At 31.9% G+C, this 23,152-nt stretch overlaps 1 protein-coding gene across 1 annotated transcript; it reads right to left on the bottom strand.

The window, feature by feature from the left end:
* Positions 1-6,053: 6,053 nt before the first annotated feature.
* On the bottom strand, positions 6,054-22,336 carry LOC100262473 (cinnamoyl-CoA reductase 1). Its single transcript, XM_002279974.3, has 6 exons — positions 22,222-22,336; positions 21,963-22,132; positions 7,859-8,044; positions 6,744-6,906; positions 6,407-6,596; positions 6,054-6,299 (listed from the first exon to the last, which is right to left on the bottom strand). Exons 1-6 carry the CDS (start codon positions 22,334-22,336, stop codon positions 6,161-6,163), a joined length of 963 nt encoding a protein of 320 aa, XP_002280010.2. The 3' UTR covers positions 6,054-6,160.
* Positions 22,337-23,152: the final 816 nt, after the last annotated feature.

The raw sequence follows: 23,152 nt of genomic DNA, 5'->3' as shown, positions 1-23,152 counted from the left end.
CATGAAAGGGGTGTTTTCTCTTGTAGCTTCTCTTTTCAATATAATGAGACCAATTAGAAAAATTGATTCAACTTCTAAACTTGTAGCCTTCCATCATCTTGACCACTTCTGACATCAAAAAAGGCAGAGTAACTACGATCCAAGCTTCTTAGAGGACTTGCTGCTTGGATGGTTCGCTATAGTGTTTTGAGTTTTTGTTGTGGAAAGTGGAGCGAAATGATGTGGGGTTATTGTGAGTGGGAAGCTCTGTATTCAGCATGCCAAGTTAATGAAGGTTAAGGGTGGATACTTGATCTCTTCTAGTCAATCTATTGAGAATTATAACGACTCAACTCAAAGGCATGTTCTCCTTAGATAGGGCATCTCTGGTATCAAGACTAAGATCATTATTCGACTGGGATCCCAATGATGAGCAGAGCCCCACAATGCCATTGTTTGATCAAGCGACTATTCAAGCATCCAACCTCATTGCAGGGCCACCTTTGCATGGCCACATTTGGGCCATGTGTCATCTTCCATTTCTTCAGCCCTTGATTTTGAAAATAATTGCTCCAAACCCCATTTTGTAAATATTTTCTCAAATTTTGGTTTTCAAATAATCCTAACTTTCCCATTTTAATAAAATTTGGCTGCAATTTTCTTTCCGACAAGCCACTTTCACATCTTCTTTGATTTTTAAAAATGTTTTAAAATAATCATGAATTTAATCTCGTAATTCCGAATAATGGAAATTCATGGGATTAATTGATGAGAAAATAAATCGGGTTATGGTGGGAGCCCAACATCTTTGAAGTTTTCCCTAAAAATAAATTTGAATGAAGTGTCATGTGTGCCATTGGATTCCTTATCCTGTTTAGTGATGAATGTGATTTATTTTGTGATCATTATTGTGCACTAATCACATTTCCTGGTAGCACATTGCCGTTTGCTGTCAAGGTACGCATCCTTTCTCACTCTAACCATCCTCCATGTATGCTTTGGCTCTCAGTGTATAATCATGTTGATATCCATTGATCTCCTTATTAGTTGTCATGATTGCTTTATTTTATTAGTAGAGACCCGTTTTTAGGGACTTAGAGGGGTGCTACGGTCTTTACCGTACCTTCTCGATAAGTAACCTAACCCCCAAGCCCATTTTTGGTTTTTCACAGACCACATTTTCCAAAATAAGGAGTCACACTTAGGGTTTTCTTTCTTATTTTGTTTACCCTTTAAAAATAAAATAAAAATAAGTGGCGACTCCAAGTCATTTTCTTAAAAATAAAATCATTTTCAAAATAAAACGCGAGCTTACCATCGAGTTGGATCCACAATTTGTTATTCATATAATTAAATATGTAATTGGTACTTACATAAATATGTATGTCAACAAGCAGATGTTGACTCTCTCACACGAGCAACCGCCCCAATCAATATGTTTATGAGTTGGGATGAGACATAGTATACTAATGATGATAAATGAGTGAAAAGTATACAAGAAATGATGAGTGTCGCCTTGATTAAGTATCAAGATGAGGTCTATAATAAATGACATCTTGACTGAATGTAATCACCCACAATTACATTTGCCTATTTGAACCGGACTTGAGTTTTAGTATAAAAAGTTTAAGGAGAACCATAGATGCAAAACTCAAATAAGCTGTTAGTGTGAAGCTCTTAATTGAGGTCTGTATGGTGGTAGTTTGACATACACTCTCTAAGTGAAAAGAAACCACCATAGCATGTATTTCATACTACATGTGTTTGAATGTGACTGACAAGGAAAGTGAGTGATTAATCCTTGCATTCTCACTGTGTGAGATCCTTAGGGCTTATTACAATTATAATAGCCCATATTGTACTCTTTGTACTTTTGACTATGTTTTGAGGTGACAAATTAATGTTGCTACTTTGGTATGTTTCTGTCGAAAATGAAATAATTTATCTTTATGGGACATATTGGGCAAACAGTTAATTTGGATCTACAAGGCATGAGCTCATAAGGAAGACTTTTTTTAGTTACATTGATAAAGATGTATTCATGGTCGACCGGTTATATAGCTTTTGTAGCCGATATAATTGTGAATACATTTATAATGTTGGATAGTGTACAACTTTGAGGGATTAAGTGTATACATAAAAAAAAATGTAACTAAATAAGTCTAGGGTACAATGAGACATGATTATTCTTGTTCACTAATAATTTTTTAAGGTTGAGCTATTATGTATCCCTAATAGGTGCATAAGTTTATAGCTCCCAAATTGCAAGTGTGCTCGCATGGTCACATGACTCATTTGCTTGTATGAATGATCTTTAAAAATGGAATATAATGGACTTGGATGAGTGATTGGGTTACTTCAGCCCATCTTGGGCAAGTGGGAGATGTTGGAGTTAGGTTTGGGTGCCCAAGTGGGCTGACCCGATCCAACCCAATAACTATGAAAAAATGGGAAAGCAGTTCTGGGAGTTTTAACTACCCAAAAACTACCACTATTAAAAAAAATAAAAAATTCCTCTCTCTAAGTGTGAGAATTCTCTCTCCCTGAAAACTAGAGAAAGAAAGAATACATTTTTTTTTCTCTTTTTGAAAACGAAAGAGAATAATATGTTTTTCTTCTCTCCCAAAAAACAAAGAAAGAATACAATTCTTCTAAAGAAACAAAAAGTCTTTCCTCTTAAAGTTATTCCTGTTTTTCTTCGTGAAAACGAAGGTCAAGGCTCTTATGTTGTGCTATGAGAAAAGAATGGTTCTCGTATTTGTAGTTCCATTCATGACTTGAAGTGAAAAACTTAGTCAGTGAAACAACCAATCATAATTCTTGGGCATTACATAAGGTAACCCGAAAGCCTTAATTTTCTTCAGGATGGGTATAGTTGGGTTAATACATCACTACAACTATATGGACATATAGAATTATCCCTTTAAACATGGTGCTAGTAGGCCAGGAAAATTTCTCGTATGTAGCTACAATATTTGAAGTTGTGGACTTTTTTTATACCTACTAAAACTTTGTCACCCTATCTTTTATTTCTCGTAACGCCTATTGATTTGTCTCTTAAGATTGATGTGGTTTCTCTCTTTCCCATGCGAGTCCTCTATGAGCTACCTATTTCATTATTTATTTATTTATTTATTTTAGCTTTCCAATAAGCCAATAGGAGTTTCTAGAAACTTTTCTTTTGATTATACTTGTTATAACTTGGTTGAGTTCTTCAATCTAATAATGTACATTAGTTATTAGATTTTTTTTAATTAACAAAATACTTGATCATTTTTTGAGTTGTATTTTATAGATGTATTTGTTAATATTTAAGGAATAACAATAGTATCATTGATTGATTTTTTTCTTATAAATTTTCAAACACAAACTTAAACTAATTTAGATTTTTTCTATTTGCAATAGATTGGGTGACATGCAAGAGTTGCAATTTTGAGAGTACAAGATCATGTGTTGGCTTTTTTATTATTATTTTTTTTTTATCATATAAAATTGTTATATATATATTATGAGAGTATGAAATCTTGTATAGATATTTTTTTTTTTTGATATATTTTGGTGTATGTTTATATTTTTTTTTTTGTATATATGTTTTATTTATCCATGTAATTGAAATTATTTTATAATTTTAAATTTGATGTGTATTTCTTTTTTTTTTTTTAAAGTGAGGATTTAGATTTATTATGGATATAAAAGTTAATATTTGGGTTTAGTAATGAAATTAATTTGGGTTCAACTTAATTGGGTGAAGATTAATTTTGGGAACAAGTCAAATTGTTTACATATTCCATATGCAACCTTGACATAAATAAAGCAACCAAATTCCTTGAACCTTGACTAATAAACAATTCAACCTTGACAAAAAAGAAAAAAAAAAGGAAAAAAAAAATTGTGCACATATATGGAAAACCTTAAAAGAAAAGGAAACAACCTTGACATAAGTCAAATAAGCTTAACATAAGTTGAACTCGACCTTAATAGATGAAGAAATCTTGACATATCCTATACTAACAAGATTCGGTCATTGGTAAAAATAGAGAAAATTTTAACATATGTATATATCAAGCTAGCTTTAAACTTTTTTTGACACTCACATAGATGACATATATGAATATTGGCATATATATCTTGATATATATACCTTACCTTAACAATGAAAAACCGTCAAGGAAGACTTTTTTCTTGTAGTGATTTGTGCAAGTATTTTACGATTAAGAAGTAACTACTTCTTGTACAAATCATGTATTCTACTATAACTATAGGATCCCCAACATGTATAAAAGTCAAAATAGGAGTAGGCCCTTACATTGCATTGGGTAACCATACATGAAGGGAAAATTGGGCTGATTTAGCAACCACACCGACAAATACGGATAAAGCGCACAAAGAAACCACAACCTACATATGTATTGATTTCTTTTTTAAAACATCTCAACATCAAATTGACAATTGCTCATAACATCACCCTTTTACCACTTTTCGACACCCCCAACATGTATTAATTCGATTTTGGTACCTCATTTTTCTTATCGAATCCTCACTAAGCTATCATTTTATTATCAATTCTAATGTCAAAATTTATTCGATATTTTGACACTAACCACAAAATTTCTTTTTCACTTGATTAATTCCTGTTGCACTTTCAATACATCCTTGTCTTTCTTATTCCTTTGGTTAAGAATTACGAGTTTCCTTCCTGTTATCTACATCACAACTTACATTTTCCACTATTAATTCTAAAATAGGGCACTAACACAAGTATAGGTTTAAGTGGACTGATTTATATATTTTTCTTCCATAAAATAGTTCTTTAAAATTATGAAAAACCAAGATTCGAATATAATAAGAGATGGATTAGTAAAATCAATGTATGAACCAAAAACCAATTCAACATGTCTAATTCATTGAGTTTAGGAATCAACCCATAAAGAGAATAAATGTCTCATATGAGAATTGGTCTTAAGACTTAATTCAATCTCAAATTGACCTTGGTTTTAAATCCTAGATCTAGGAATTGCTCTCTTCTGCATCCTAAATTAGAAACTAGATTGTGAAAACTCCAGAGCCTTAGTCATAGATTTACTTAAATCAATTTTGAATACTAAATCAAGATTTGACTTTTCAATCTTAAATAACTTTGTTAGAGTTGGAGCTAGTTACAAGATTAATACTCTTGTCAATATATAAATAGTTAAATGCACGGGTCTCAAAAGACGACATCTGGTTACCATGTACCATAGTTATCCTTGCTCTAGTGTTTCTTAACTAAAATATCTATGAAAACCATAATCTTTATATTAAAAATAGAGAAAAATAAACTCATCTTTCTGTTAAATCTTCTCTCCATGGCTAACTTGATCAAGTTTATTTTGGCATTATGCTTGTAGACAGGCTAGAGGAGAAATTTTCTAAAAGATCACTTGTAGAGTCATCAGAGAGGAGAAACAACTATGTTGCAATCTTTGCTAACGATTCAAGCTTGACTTCAAGTAATTATATGTTAAGCAATAGTGGATCACCAAATACACCAGTACTAGCTAAGTCTTTTAATTATATAAGGACATTAAATCAAAAATTAGTTTGTGAATCCTTGTTTGTTATCTATCATACTAACCACCACAAAGCAAACATTGTTGGTATTTGAGTTATTATTTTTAGACTAGGATCTAATTCTTATTTAAAACACTTTAAAGTAAGTATTGTAGATGGTTTTGAATGTATTCCAATTCTAAAGTGTTTATTTAGGTAGTCTGTTTTTGGTTTTTTTTTTCTTAAACCTTCAATCTTCTCTATTTATTTTTCCTTTTGTTATTTTGATCAATGAAAACATATGAACTATAGTTCATACATTCCAAAATCTGATACAATCTTTATTTGATTTTTATTTTTCCTTTTGATTGAAAATATTGTTTGAGAATATTCTTTATATGATTGAAAATATTGTTTTCAAATAGGCAATCTTCAGAAATAAAGAACATCTTTAATCCGAAATTAAATTCCATAGGAAGTCATTTCATTTTTAAGGTGAAACTAATATTTGATAGATACCTGTCTCAACTTTTTACTTCCCAGCATATAATGGAATAACATTGTACTAAGTACAATTTATTGAATATTCATGTAGAGGAGGATATGGATAACGCTTCTTCCTAGTTCTTTTTCACATAACCTTGTTTATTAGTTAGTGCTTAGGCAAGAAGCCCTTCTCTTCAAAGCTTTTAACAGCATCCACAAGTGTCTCTTCCAGTGGCCTATACTTCCATCCCAAACTCTGCAACTTCTGTGAACTTAGCTTCAAATGTTCCTCTCCCTCAATGTAGCTTCCAGTGTACACATAAAAAAACTTAGTATACCAGAGAAAAGGAAAAAATAACACATTATATATGATGCTTTGCTTTGAATTTTTAGTGCATGGAATACAACTTACCTTTTAGGATAACTATAATTAGGATACATGCTCTTCAGCTTTTCTACTAACTCTTGTGTTGATATTGTATATGATGAGCATATATATCTTCCATGTGCCTCAGGTTTCTCATATACTAGCAGAATCGCTTCAGCCAAATCACGTGCATCGATGACGGGACGATCTTTGTTTTCTACTGATTCATGTCCATCTGATATCCAAGAAAAGTACTCCAACAAAACAAGTAGCGTACAAAAATACAGTTAGAAACCCCATAAGCCAATTCTATAGTAGCATATAAACTTCATACTTATGACATACATTAGGTGCAAAAGAGAGCTTTAGTCAGAGAAGGAACCTTTCAAATATGATAAGAGAAAGGCGCTAGTGGCATTTAGTGTCGACTGCAACATGGGTCCCAATACAAGGGATGGACAAACTGTTACAATGTTGAATTCACTTGTCTTTGCATACTCCAAAGCTTCACTCTCCGCTAGTGTTTTCGAAAGGAAATAAGGGTACTGCCATCCATATATACAAGAAAATAGTGATGCTTAGTTAATTTCTAATAGTTCAACTAATCTTTAATGATCGGTTTCTAAACCTCTTTATGTAGCTTCTTGCTTAAAAAAATACTCCAACCCTACTTTTACCAAAAAGATATATTTAGGACATATATGACTTTTTAATTCTAAAATTGGTTAGGGTGATTGTTCCAACCACAAATTTCAATAAAATGACTCTTTGGATGGATACATGGAAAGGTGTTTCAATTTAATATTTAGAGTGTATTTGATAGTTATTTTAAGAAGTGTTTCCAGACTTTATAATACCAAAAAAATTTCATCATTCAAATATTAAAAATATTATAAACAATTACTATAATTACTATTAAACGTACTCTTAGCGTTCGTTTGAAAGTGATTTTAGGAAATATTTTTAATTGAAAAAATATTTTTGATAAAAAAAAATTAGATATTTGATCAAATTTAGGAAATACTTTTAAAAATTTTAAAAATCATTTATAATATCAAAAAATCACTTATAGATTTTTTTAGTGAAACATTTGATAGGTGATTATCATAAAAGTACTTTTAGAAAAAATACTTCCATTAAAAACACTTCATGTAAAAGCACTGTAAAACACATTCTTAATAATTTTTTAATCTTATAATGTTTTTATGATTTCTTTTACAAAAACTTATTAATATTAATCAAAAGAACTTTCAAATTTATATCTTAATTTTCTTTAAAATATTTTGGGTGCATATCAAAATACATTGTAAAACATTTTAAAATTTTAAAAGTGTATTAAGGTTATCAAAAAAATTGCACAAAAGGAGGGTAAAGTCACATTTAACAAATTTATAGGCAAATTAGAATCACGACAAACCAGACCTTAAGCACCCATAAGGTGTCACATTGAGAATAATAGTTAGATACAAATGAAATAGAATATGTGTAGCTACTTACCTCAATTGTCTTACAAAATTCAGGGTCGGACCAACATTCCTCATCCTTGGGACGATCCTTAGGCCATTTTGGGTTGAGAACAACTGCAGCAAGAGATGAAACTACCACAAGTTTCTTCACTTTGGCCATCTCACATGCCTTTATAATATTGCGTGTACCAATTACAGCAGGTTCTACCACTTCCAGCTACATATATTTAAAAAAAAAATTAAGAACACATGCATGGGAGGTAAAAAAAGGATCATATATATCGAGTACATAAATAAATAAACTGCACGTAAAAGCACTGTACCATAACTTTCAAAATATATGTTTAGAAATCAATTTTGATCATTAAAATTTGATATTGAAATAAATAGATACATATCATGCATAAATTTTTCTCATCAGCAAATTGAAAAAAATTAAAATAAAAGAATAATAGGAAAAAAAGGAGGTGATACCATACATTAGGAATGGAATGGATTCACAACTATGGGTTTTTGGAAAAGTGTTATAAACTATTTTCCTTTAAGGAATATGAAAATAATAACAAAATTACTTTATCTATATTATGTGTTAGAGTTTGAAGAATCTTTGAATGTTTGTAGACTTTTTCTTCTAGAATACTCTTATGATATATATTATATCTATTTACGTCTGATATATTTATTAAATCTATATTAAAATTCCATACTTCATATTTGATTGTAAGAGCTTTTGGGGATGATACTGAAATCAACACCTTAGCACCTAAATATCAACACCTGACAATTTCATGTAGCAACATTATGCCTCATTTCTGCTACAGCTAAGCCTAAAGTTCCAATACTTTTTTTTGCTCATTAATCCTGCCCAAAAAGCTTTTGTACATGGTTGTGGTGTAGGAACCCTCATGCACCATCTTTACCATATAAATAGATTGTGCAATGGTCAGTATCTACTCTAGGTCATATTCAAAACCTATAAATTTCCTTCTACTCTGCTTTTTATTTTTTGTCTTGGTATCAAAGCCACCAGACAACAGCAATGTAAATTATTGTCGACTCAGCATCCTTGCCTCCCTCTCCATCTATGATAGCAGCATATCCAACTTCATTAGCATTCAATACTGACTTACGTCCATCCTTTGCTACCAACACCAGCTCTCTATTTGGCAATGTCATGAGCACATTAGCTCTTTGGTAAAATTAGATTGAAACAAATTTCTGTTGTGGAAATCTGTCATCACTCTAGATGAAAAAAGGCATGACCTGGATGGTTATCTATTTGGGACACAACCATCCCAGAAAAGCTAAATCCTATAACAGAGAAGCCTGGTGAAACCAACTTCAACATCAACCCAACCTACCTCAAAATGGATTTGGACAGATCAAAGACAGCTATGTTTGACTATTGTCCTTCAATTCAAAGAGTGTTTTTACTTAAAGTAGTTGGCCTCTCACTAACTCATGAGACATCGAACGCATTGGAAACGGTGTATAGATCTCAAACTCACTCTAGAGTTTTATAATTAAAAATTGAGCTCCAGACAACCACGAAAGGGTCATTGTCCATGAATGATTATTTCATCAAAGTGAAGACATTTGCTAACATTCTTAAAATTGCTAGACATCTAATATTAGATGAGGACCTCATGCTTCATGTTTTGGTCGACGTCGGGTCTGACCTTGTTATAGTTAATTTTACCTATGGAACCACTCCTACTACCTAGAAAAAAAGCTTAAGTTCTATTGTTGAACCAAGAGAATTGCATAAATCAAATGCATGTTACAGAATTACTAGATCTCTTAAATTCTTATGCCAACGATGCCTTTCATAAGAAAATTGGAGGTAACAATAATCAAAATATGAAGAGGTAGAAGACCATGATTTAACAACTTTAAAAGAGTTTGTAGTGCCAATGTAGATGAGGTGCTCGAGAAAATTCTAGAACTGCATGTTAAGTTTGCAACAAAGTTGAGCACATTGCTCTTTGTTGCTACTATTGCTTTGATCATGCATTTCAGACTCCCCCGAACAATCAATCTTCTTCATTCATTGCCTCACCTAAGCTAGTTTCTGACCAGTCAAGGTACACTAATAGTGTAGCCACTAGCCATGTTATTGTTGAACTAAGAAACCTCTCTCTAAAATCTAACGACTATCACGAGGATAAACTTGCAGTAGGGCAACTATAATAAACTTTCTATTACTCATGTTCACCATATTAAAATATCTTCCCTATCCTCTCTTCTTTATTTGAGAAATATATTGTTGGTTCCCTGTAATAAAAGAGATTGTTAAGTATTTCCCATTTAATCACTGAGAATAGAGTATTTGTTAAATCTTATTTCAATTTTTGTTTGGGGAAGGACAAGGAAAACCACCAAATACTACTACAAGGAAGGCTTGAAGATGGACTCTACAAGCTGCATATTCTAGAGACAAAAAAAATCATTCAAAGTAAGTTGTTCATTTCTCTATGAATCTATCAATTGTTCTTTATGTTAGGTTAAGTTTAGTTGAGTAAAAAAGAAGGGCTAATGCCCAATATCATGCGTCCTCTTCTTACATAAACAAGGTTAGGTCATCATCTAGACTCACATCCAAAGCTCTTGTATTTCAAATAGTTAAATCGATGAAGAACTCAATTTTTCTGAAACTTGCCAATAATTTTGAAAAAATTGATGCTCTACTTTTCAACTTTTCATTCTCCCAAACTTCTTCAACAATTGAATTAATTCACACACACACATATGGGGCCTTGCTCAAGTTGATTTAAACTTAAGATACAAATATTATATTCACTTTACAGATGATTTCTCTTGATACACTGGTTCTATCCTTTTCAAACTAAAGTTAAAGTTCTAAATTCCTCATCTTTTTCAAAAACCAAATTGAGAAAATTTGGACAATAAAATAAAGAAACTTCAATGAAATTGAGGTGGTAAGCATTGAGAACTATCTTAAGAAAAATGGTTTAGTCTTTCACCATGCTTGCCCACATGCCTCCAAATAACATGGAAAAAATGAGAGAAAACATAAACTTATTGTTGAAATGGATTTGACTTTACTTAAGCCTTTATGCCTGTAAGACCTTATAAATCACTTGCCTACACCAGTCTTAAAGTTTAACTTTACAAAAGGAAACCGGATTACTCTTTTATCAAAACATTCAAGTGTGTTCCTAACTTTCCTTACCACAAGCCATTTCAATGCACTAAATTCCAATTTCACACAATCAAGTGTGTCTTACTAGGCAATGCAAATTCTCACAAAGGATACCTATGTCTTCATCTCAGTAGTAAAATTTATGTTTCTCAACATGTTGTGTTCAATGAAAATGAATTCCCTTATTCTGGTGGTTTTCCTAGAACTGAACACAATCATCCTTCACTTCTTAATTTTTAGATATTTAAAAGCCTGGTCCATCATTGGAACATAAAGAAATATTAATCGAGTCTTAGGTATACAATAAAAAGAGCACAAATGGGAGACAACCTTTACTTACAACTCCCACAAATGACAGTCAACCTTCAACTACAACTTCTCTAACCTTATTCTCTCAAAATATAGAAGTTGTAGCCTTTCCACATGCTCAACAAGAAATTAGCCACAAGTCCCATCAATTCCAAACTTCCTTGAACAAATTAGGGTACCCAAATCTTAAATATTACAAATCCTATAAAACTAGTCTCAACAACATATGCATACATGGTCAAAGAGTGGCATCTTTAAACCCAAATTTTATGCAACTAGCCATTTGAACTCTTCAAAATAGTCAATAGATATCCTTCAAATTGATAATGAACTAACATATGTGAAAAATGTTTTGGCCTCTCCAAGGTGGACAAGAAAATTGGATGAGGAATTTGGTCCTTGATTCAAAATCATACTTGGGATATTTTACGTTACTCATTGCAATATAATTTAGTTGGAAACAAGTGAATGTTCAAGCTAAAAGTCAATCCTAATAGAAGTGTACAAAGATACAAAGCCAAATTGGTTGCTAAAGGATCCCATAAAAAACCTAAAATTGATTTCAAAGAGACCTTCAGCCTAACAATCAAAGCCTCAACCATTCAAGTGGTGTTAATAATGGTTATTTCAATAAATGGGGACATTGTAAACAATGTTTTCCTAAATGATAATCTTCAGGAGGTAAGATACATGGCTTAACCTAAAAGATATGTTGATGTCTCCAAACCAAACCATGTGTGCAAACTTAACCATGCTCTTTAGGAAGTGAAGCAATCTCTCATAGCATGGTTTGATAAATTAAGAGTTTCTCTAATACAATGGGGTTTTCAAAACTCAAAGTCTGATATGTCTCTTCATTTTCAATTCAAATGGCAAGGTCATTTATCTTTTGGTCTGTGTTGATGACATCGGGCTAATAAGGAATAATGAAATGTTTTTTAACAAACTCACTACTGTCATTGATTACTACTCAAAAAGTACTCTTTTTATAGCCTGAAACTAACTATTTTAAACACTTTTGAGTAGTAGTTAATATCTTTTAACTCAATTGACACATTAAGGAACCTAGTAAGGTTACTAATCAGTTTTTGGCAAGTTTTGGTATTTTTGTTAGCTCAAATCCGTGGCAATGCAAAGTAAAACTCAAATACATGAAGAATCCAAGCTTTGGAGCACTTCATAGCCCTTACCAAGCCAATCAGAGATGCAGAGAAGAAAGACAGAAGAAGAAGTCCAACAAACAAGCAATTTCGCTATGGCTGTGCGAAATCTTGCACACCTGTGAAACCACTTGAGGTTGTGCGAAATCTCACACACTTGCGAAACCACTTGAGGTTGTGCGAAATTTCGCACACCATGCCAAATTTCACATGGTATGTGAAATCTTTGCACCGACTCTGTTAGATTTTTATCTTCAGATATTTTGTGTAATTTCCTAATTTCTCCTTGTAATCAACCTAGACATTTTCTTTTATATCTTTTTATAGATCTTTTAGGTAGCTGATATATATAAGGAGAGAGAGAGAGAGAGAGAGTAGAGGGGAGAGATGTTGTTTTTTCATTAAACACTTGTAAACTCTTCATAGTAAAAAATATATACAGAGCTTTTGCTCTACCTTTTCTTCTCATTTTTGTTTTCATTTTTCTTTCTAGCCAAACAACCTCTGAGGATGATTTCTCAGGGGATGAGTGGCTAGGTTTTACGTTTCTTGGAGTGATGGAAATTAGGTGAAGGGCCTGAATGCAAAGGTAGGAGTTGTCTTTGTTATAAATGATAACAGTTGTTAACCATTAATGGTTTTTATTTCAAGGTTTAGCTTTAAATCCCTTAAAATCACCTTGAATGGCCACTACTTGGTAAGTTTTTTGGATTCCATGGATGCTTATTGCTAGATCCATGGATGTCTATTAGTTATCATTTACGAGCCATTGGAAGATGGTTCAAGGTGAAAGTCTTTAGTGTTTGAAGCCATTAATGGGAAGCAATTATCATTTCTCATGAAACCTTTGAATCAAATCTTAATTGCTAAATATAAAACCAGTTCGAGAGATAACCATCCTTTATGTTATTATCCCCAACACGATGAGAAGATCTGAAATCTCCCTCTTTGCATAAGGAACCCGATCCTAGTGACCTAAAGCTCCAAGAGACCTTTTCTTTATAGTTAATTTCACTTATTGTTTTTGCTTAACTTAAAATCAATCTTTGCAACCACAATTCCATTTTCTTTAAAAGCTAACTTTCATAAGAAAAAACACCATGTTATTTCCTTCAGTTAAGTCAACTGTACGATGAAAACCCATCCCTATGGACGATCCTAGAGCCACTATACTATGTTAGCTATGCTACCCTAGTGTGAGGTGATTTAGGTTTTATAAATTTTGTTGATAACACCCGTCTGAGCCGGAATCAAATGACATGACTACTAAGGGGACGAATCAGTCATGAATAGAGAAGTTAATTTGAAAAATCTGGGATATATCCACCTTTAAAAAAAAAAAAAAAAAAAGCATTAGAGATCATTATGATAAAATAGTGTTATAACTCACTTAGTCCAAGTATGTGACTGATTTCCTTAAGAATACGGAAAATGTAAAACTTCAACCCAAATGAAACCATTAAGTCATAGTCAAGAAAAGCAAAAAGAAAAGATTAAAAATCCTACTACCTATAGAATGTCACCCTACAATACCTAACCTTGACCAAGAAATATACTTCATACAATGTGAACAAGTTCAATCAATTTATGAAAAGTCCAACTATGCTAGATTTGCAGAAAATAAATAGAGTTTTGTGGCACCTTAAAGGAAGCAAAAACTATGGTATTCACCTAAAACCAAGTAAAAGGCTTCTTTTAACTACCTAGTTAGATGCTGATTAGGGCTCTTGTCCACATGATCAAAATTTGGTTAGTGGTTATTATATCTACTTTGGCAATTCCTTGATCTCTTGGCCATCCAAAAATAACACTGGGTGTCTTGGTCTAGCACAGAGTCCAAGTATAGGGCCCTTGCCCTTATATCAATTGAATTGACTTGGTTGTAGTCTCTTTTGAAAGAGTTAAAAGTTCATCTTCCTACCTGTCCATTGATTTGTGTGACAATGTGAGTGTTGACTCTTTGGATGTCACTTGAAATTTGATTTTAATGCTAATGATGCCTAGGTTAAGGATGTTATTATTGAGACTAAGGTTATTAGTTGTGGTTTTTCTATTGATAATACTATTATTGAGGGTTCTTAATACTACTAGTGCTACCAAGATTGAGAAGTTTGGCACTAGTATTCTTAAGGATGAGTTTGCCAGAGGTGTGGATGTTATTGTTGATGTTGAGATTTTAGTCTTTAAGATAGAGTCATTTACTAATACTTTTGCAATTGTTGTACATGTAGAGGGGGATATTATTGTAGTTAATGATCATATTGTTACTTCTATTATTATTGATTTGTCTACAACTAAGGATGGTGAGAATGGTAGAGTTGATATTAAGGATGAATGATGTTGAACCTATTTCTATTTTTTTTTTCATATTTTGTATTTTGATTGGCATGTTAGCTAACTTTCCTACTAAATTTTCATATTTTAGGTTTATTTTGATCTTTCTATTCTATGGTTAATTTTACTATACAATTTACTTTATATATATTTATATCCATGTCTAATTTTGGTTTTTGTTTTGGCTATTTTGTGTGAAGCAAGGTTGGTGGGCTGTTATTAAGGTAACTCCTTCCACCTTTGCATGTGTCTTTCATCACGCTTTAGGGATAATGTGCATCTTAGGTTGGGGTGGGGGTTAATTGCAAAAAGGTTTTCTAAGTTACAATTGTATTTGCATGCCTTGTTTTTGAAGTTTGTATGTTTATTTATGAAAGGGAATATATTGAATTCACGAATTGTATTAGTTGATTATATCTTCATGTTTAGTATATCGAAGGAAAGGAAATTTTTTTTAGTTACAAGTATGACATGATGATATGACTTTAAATACTTCGTTTACTTTATCTTTGGATACATTTGGATGTTAATATAGTTTGGTTGATATCCGCGGAATTTCTAAACCAATTTTTGAGATTAATTTCCACTTGGGATCAAAATACGCACTGTCACAACATATTTTTATGGCACCTTGCTTGAGAATTGAATCCTTTAGCTTAAGGGAAACTATTTTGAGGTGAGAGAACAAGTGCAACTTTAAAGGAGGTCATTAAGCCTAGAAAAAGAAAATAAAAAAAATAAGAAAAAGAGTGCATTGACTAATTGGAAGCTTCAACATATATTGTGAGGTCACTGCATGCTTGTTTTCATAACCCGATGCCCAAAACCAACAGATTCAGAGCCACCAACAATATGTTCACTACATGAGCTAAAAATTAATTATCACTTAGAGGGAGAAAAAAAAATGAGAAAAAGAAAATAGGTAGGAAATTTGACCTTATTATGGAGAGGTTGGGTTGATGCCTTGAAGGGTATGTGACCTTTCGTGGTCCTTGATACTTGGTATCTTAAGGGAATGCTTGGGAACTATCTATTGATTCCTTACGAGCTAGGGAAAATAAAAAATAAAAAACAATAGAGATTTCCTTGGTCGGAAACAAAAAGTAAAAGTGTTAAAAAAAGAGAAAAAAAAAGTGAGAAAGAGAAAACCAATGAAAAATAAAGGTAATCTCCTATGTAAGCTAAAAGATAGTCCATCTTAGGTACAGATGTTTACAAAGTTATCACATGTGTCTAATGGAAATGATCTCCAAAAGTGGTTTAGGGGTGAATAAGATGGGGACTAATCATTGAAGCATGCTTGGGAATAAATTGATAAAGTAGATATTAGGGTTGTGTTGTTATGCTTTGAAGTTACTTTTGGAATTTTTTTTAATAACTTTTATATTTGGGACACAATCATGTTGATGCTAACCATGGATGATTATTTGGAGTTTTGAATATCCTATTTTCTATTAAATAAACTAGAAAAGGCTAGGTTGAGAGGGAGGAGCGTAATTTGTGACTTAAATCATGTTGATTTTACAATGATTATTTGGTATAGTGAAAAGCATATTTCACTACTTGTAACTTAAGTTTTCACTAAAACCCTATTTTGGTGTCTAATGTAAATTTTGATGATTTTCATAGCAAAATAAAGAATAGGAGAGTGGTTCTAGGGAACAAGGTTGGTTGACTATTAAAGGAAGAAAATGGACAAAGATCAGGAATTTATGCAAGTTAAAAGATGGAATCAGATTAGAGCTAGACGAGTATAACCACATCATTTGCAATATAGGAAGTCATTGTCATTTCATGTCAGTAAGATTAGATGTCTTGTTGATTTGGAAAATGTCAATTTAATACCAAGCCAATACATAGTAATATTAGGGAAAATACTTTATGGTGTCATTGTTTTAAGGATGCATGTATTGCCATTTTAGGAGTTTTCAAATGAACAAAGACAAATTGATAATGGGAGCTACCATTTCCAATAAATTGGTCTCTATTTTGAAATGGAACCTTAAGGTTGCTAAAGTACCAATATCATTTTTGTATTGAATGGCATTGCTTGATATCAACTTGCAATCTGATATCGAATTGCCTCTTTTTGTTGGTTGACTGAAACTAAGTTTGCTAAAGTGAATTTGTACTTTTAATTAACCCCAAGGTTACCACTTAGGATAAAACGCCTATGTACTTGGAAGGTGGCATGATTTGAGATAATGTCATATGGCTACTTTAGTAGTACGTATATATAGATGTTAGGAGTTAATTTTAGGAATTTCTTTGGATGCTTTTAGCTTTTGAATAGTTGTTAGAATTTGAATTTGAATTAGAGAATATTTTGATTATCACTTAAAACCAAAGTTCTATCATGCTTTTATAGAGCTTTTGAGTGCATATTAGTAGCCTATAACTTAGATATATGTTAACTCTACTTTTGAGGAGTAACAACTCTATATAGTGAAGAATGTAGCATAAAAAGGATTAAAAAAAAAAAAATCATCATTTGAGAAAGTCAATATCAGCTCTAGGGTTTCTAAACAGATACAAATTGATAGACTAAGATGGGGAAAAAAGTGAACAAGAGGTCATTGTTGGTTTAGATAGCCAACTATAAACCATTTTCGACATTAGAAGACAAGGGTCATTCTGGTACTAATTGATAAAAAAGTTCAGCATTTTTTAAATTTCAATAATACTTCAAGGCTTAAAAAAATAATCTAAAAGGACTCGACATCTCATGTCCAGTCAATTTAACATTATATCTTCTTGTTGATTTTTAAAGTGATAAGAGATTAATTTAGCAAAAAATTTAGGACTTCATCATTTTGAGATGGACACTAACCAAAAAAGAAAGACAAAACTAGTACCTTTGTGAGCATAAAATAAGGAAGAAAGTGGTTTATGAAATTTAAGTTGATTATGCCTTCCCTAAGTTAAAAAATACCAAAGGAAGAGGAAAATTTATGAAAGGGCATTTTGACATAGAACAACACCATGTTACACTTGAACTGATACTACTTGAAGCTAAGAAAAATCTGTTGTCCCTATTTTTTAATTGATTTTGATGCTGTTTCCGATAGTAGATGTGGATGTGCATAAGTTGGCAGTGCATAAAGGGTTGATGTCGATTTGTGAAGAAGCTAATCTAATACCCTCTGATATATAAGGATGCTATTTGAGAAGTGATTATGATATCAACACATTTCAACATCAAGGGCATTAAATATCATTTTCAATTCTACATCAACCCATTTCAGTTAATTTCTTCAGAGAAATGTGAATCGAATATATTTTTATTGTTTTTTTTATTATTATTTTGAAAATTTTAATTTAAAATTGAGGGGAAATGAGAGATGATACACTTTATTACTTTGTTTTTAAGGTTTGTAAGTGCATAATTAGATGGAGATTTTCAGAGGAGAAATTAGATGTTTTCCTTGCTTTTTAAATAATTATTGTTGAATCGTGAATGACTAAAAACCTTATTTTGTTCAGAGATGGCATAGCTTTATGTTAGGATTTCATGGAATGCATCTATAATGGTAAGTACCCAAGTCCTTGTTCTCATAGTCAAGTTTTCTACCGTTTTAAAGGGTTAAAGCTCTCTGCAACCTATTAAGACAAGACATACAATATATACTAGGCTTAATGAACAGTTACCTTTATGCTCTTATTCATCGATGACTGGTTTGATCATGTATGGGTAACCTCTTTGGTGTAGTGATTGAAATGGGAAAGAGATTCAAGTGGGTGATATGAGAATGAGAAAGAAATGACTAATAGAATTGGAAATTGATCGTATTCTCATTGAGATCCAAACTTAAGGTTGCAGCCGACTCCCGATATTGTTTATTCATTTTTTTTTTATCTTTATTACCGTTGATCTCTTAAAGTATTTCAAGTTATTTCATAGACATAAAATTTAGTGGAGGCAACTAATAAGATAATTAAAGGGATTATTCCGAATGTAATAGAGGATAAGCCTATGTGTTTGCTTGAACACTTGTCCAAGGTAGTACATATGCATTGAAATTCTCAAAGGACTAGTACTTGAGTGACACCGTATCTTTTTATATTCAACCATAATGTTGTTTTACCTATGGAGATTACAATAGCATCCCACATAGTGGATTTCCAAAATGGGTTCTCTCATTGAATATTTTGAGGCCATGATTAAATGGAATTGGAAATGTTATGTAAGACACATATGAGATCAAAATATTACTTGCAAATACAAACGAAAGCCATTTCCAAGACTATGCAAAGAAAGTGAAAAAGAGAACATTTTCATAAGGTGGACTCCTTCGGAAGACCATATTCCCTATGGGTGCTAAAGATCCAAAATTTGAAAATGAGTCATTCACTTGGGAGGGATCCCATATCAAATACAAAAGTTAGAAAGAATGATTGTGAGCCCATTGATTGATGGTCAATATAAAAAAGGGTTATCCCAATATGTGAGAGGTTGTAACTAGAGAATAACAATAGAAAAGTTGGTATATTGGCTAATCATCATGTAAATAAAAGTAAGTTTTATTTGTACCAACAAACAATAATTAAACTATCAAAAGCAAAGATAGTGTCATAATGAACATTATTTCACAAATACGTTTCCATTGATTAAATAGATAAAGAATGAGAAGAACAATCAATCCCCATGGTTGAAAAAATTATTTTATTAAAAGTGATGAAATAAACCCAAATTTGTAAATCAAACTCCTTTCATGTTTGAATTTGAAAAGTAACTCAGTTTTTACATAAATGTTCATTAACATTTTGATTACTTTTATGTAAGTTTTAAAATAAGGTTACTTATATAAGAAAAAAATGAGGGTTTTTTGGTCCAAAATGGGGTTATCTTTTAGGTTCCAAAATGGGTCATTTTTAGGCTAAAAACATGGAGGGTTAGATTTATAAATTTAAGGTTATTACATCCCTTTTAATCAAATAACCCTAGTTCAAACATGGTGTATTTCTACCGAGTGTTAGTAGGACCCTCCATGGAGCACCTAACTTCCACTTCCTATATCATCATATGACCATTAAGATAGAGCCCCAGAAAGATCACATGATGTAACAGAAGAATATATCATTAATAAATTTATTTATTATTATTATAGTGCCTTTTTTCTATCCTTATTTGTGTTAATTATTATTTGAACATTCATGTCTCTATCACTTACATTATATATGACTTGGATGTATTAAGAGTTGCATATAAAATTTAAGTCATGATTTCCTTGCAAAATGATAAGTGGTTCAAAGTAGGTTCATGGAATTGTGCAATCCATCAAAGATTGTAGTGCAATACATCCTGATCAGAAAGTTGAATTATCTTGGTCATTACGATTGTTTTCCCATGGTGAATACACTAGTGTGCATGATTATACATTGAATAAGATCTATAGTAAATCACGACATTAGTTATCGGATAGTCATGATTCTCCAAGTTACTATGCTACATGTACTCTCAACCTTGAGAGATCATTAAGCTAGTGTTGAAGTCATTAGTGGCTTTGAGCCTTTGATTTATAGGTGAGACCCCAAGATGGTCATTTATTCCTTATAGATTGGGTTACCATTGATTAAGGCAGGTGGCAACAAGTATTTTAAGTTGATACTCCATGATATCTTATTTTGAGACACCATTGTCCCTTTGGGTGATCCTAAGAACATGTGATCAAGAAAACTATAGTTGTAGTAATTACTTAATTAGAATTTGACATATGATTTTTGTGAGCTAAAGTATTTCAATTGATCACATAATGGGAAAATCTAAGACTTAAGGATTGGAGAGGTAATTTTGAGAGATTGATGACACATTCCTCGTTCAGGTTACCACAATGGTTTTGGAAATATAGTAATTTAATGAGAATAAGATATTTTAAAAATAGATTCCAAAATAGAGTGTTTATTAAAATTGAAAATAATGAATGCAAAAGGAGAATTTTACTTGAAAATTTTGAGAACTTATTTTAATAAGGTGCTTTCATGCCCATTTTTATTTTTTTTTCAAAATGATTCTTTTCTCATTTTACATCTACATTACAAGTTAGGAAATAAACATTTTTGGAAGATTTTCATAGAAAATGTTTTATCCATTAAAGAATTACAAAAAATAAATATTTTTTATTTTAAAATATTACTTGAGATCGAGTCTTAGCAAAGCCCACACTCTCCACTATCAAGCTTGTCTTGATTTTGGACTATCACTACTCCAACAATGGGTTAGGCTCAAGGAATCAAGGGATATAGACTTTCCAAATGAACAAGAAGACTACATTTTTGTAGTGATAGCAACCACCCCCAACAGTGGGTATTTTCATTTGGTGACATTGATGTCAAGGATAATGGTTACACACGTAACTTGGATATGAAGTGATTGAATTACCCACCATGGCCCCATTTGCATAGTCCAAGGGCTAAATTTGAAAGATAAGTTGATCTTGCCTTGAGGTCAAATATAACAGGAAGATCAATATGAAAGGATCTCTACCTAGTAATAAGATCATGACTTATCATAGACTTGATTCTTATAATACTTGGATGCCTAACAAAAGGATATATAGTTCAAGGAGCTTTACATTTTTGCTAAATTTATTTATACTTGTTTTATGGTGAATGCTTAGTAATTAATCCATGAATTATTTTCCATTATAGCACTCATGTTATATAATCCAATTAATCTCATTCTCATAAGCAATAAATTGACGAAACCTAACCTCATTCTCACAAGCAATAAATTGACTGAAGCTAACTACGCCGATTGGGAAAAAAAAATCTAGACATAATTTAATATATAAAATGAATATAGATTTAAACTTGCCTAAATGTTTCTTCTCAATTTTCACCATAGCTTTTTGTTAATTAAATTTTATAGCATGCTATGTGCAATTCCAGATTTAATTAATATATTTTTTGTATTTTATTGAATACGTTTTAATATCCGGTATTTGTTTATTAGTTGTTTTAGTTTTGTATGATTTTAATATTTATTTAATTTTATTAGTATTATTATTATTATTATTATTATTAGTGGTCTATAACTTATTAATGGATTCCTAAACCTACGAATAGAATACTTAATAAATTTATAATATTTCACTACCTTGTGTTTAATAAATAAAATAACATGTATGAAATGAAGTCTTTTAATGGAGGTTTTCTTCCTATTATCTTACCTGGGGATTGGACACTTTGGCAGAAGGAACAGGGCTGGCAATATGGAAAACCCCAGTGCAACCATCAGTAGCAGCGAAAAGGCCTTGGAAGTCCATCAAGTCTGCCTTGAACAGCTTCAAATTCTCTGAAGCCTTCTCCAACTTTTTCAGATGGCTATTCCTTTCGTCATCTGATCAAACAGAAATTTTGAATGAAGGAAACTGGACATGAAAATTAAGCCCGAAATTAAAAGGAAATTAAAAAAGATAAGCAAATTACATGGGTATCTGACAGTTCCATGAACAATGAAACCCTTAGAGAGTAAAAGTTTTACAACCCATGAAGCTACATATCCCCCGGCACCTGTAACACACACTCTTTTCTTCTCTCCCATCTCTTTCTTTCCCCTAGAGTTACACAAATATATTAGCATTTGATTTTTTTATATATATATATATATAGAGAGAGAGATACTAACCTTTTACAAAGTCAACATTTGATTTCTTTTATATAGAAAGACAGGTAGATAGATAAGGTACATATCAACTTACCTTTCAAATGGAACAAAGTCAAAATAGTATTTATATATAGAGATTTTTTTCCTTTTATAAGACAATTATATTGCTTCCTATTATGCTTTTACATAAATTTAAAAAGAAAAAAGAAAAAAAAAAAGAATTATTGGTATTTTACTCAAATTATATATTTTGTTTTTTTTTTTTTAGGAGAGTCAATATTTTCAAAGTTTGAGGTTGGGTAAATTACATTTTGAGTTTGCTTATGATTAGGAAATTGGTAAATCTCTATATGTAACGTACCCAATCATGTAGATATTGTCTGCTTTGGGCCCAAGGGGGCTCTCACAGCTTTAAAACGGGTCTACAGGGTTAAGAGAAGTCCACACTTATATAGCGTCAGGAACTTTCCGGGATGTCACAAACACCACCCCCCCCCCCCCATGCAGACACAACATCCTTGTTGTGTCCCATGGGATTGCGGGGGCACACAGACAAACACCCCTACGGGGTCAAACAAACCCCCACACCGAAGTCGGGGATCGACTCTAATACCATATATAACAACCCACACTCAACCATGTAGATATTGTCCGCTTTGAGTCCAAGGGGGCTCTCACGTTTTTAAAACGCATCTACAAGGTTAAGAGGAGTTCATACTTATATAGCACCAAGAACTTTCCCCTCTATCCGAC

This window comes from Vitis vinifera, chromosome 12 (genome assembly GCF_030704535.1).
Source record: "Vitis vinifera cultivar Pinot Noir 40024 chromosome 12, ASM3070453v1".
Lineage (NCBI taxonomy): Eukaryota > Viridiplantae > Streptophyta > Magnoliopsida > Vitales > Vitaceae > Vitis > Vitis vinifera.
This window is presented reverse-complemented; position numbering and strand designations above follow the sequence as displayed.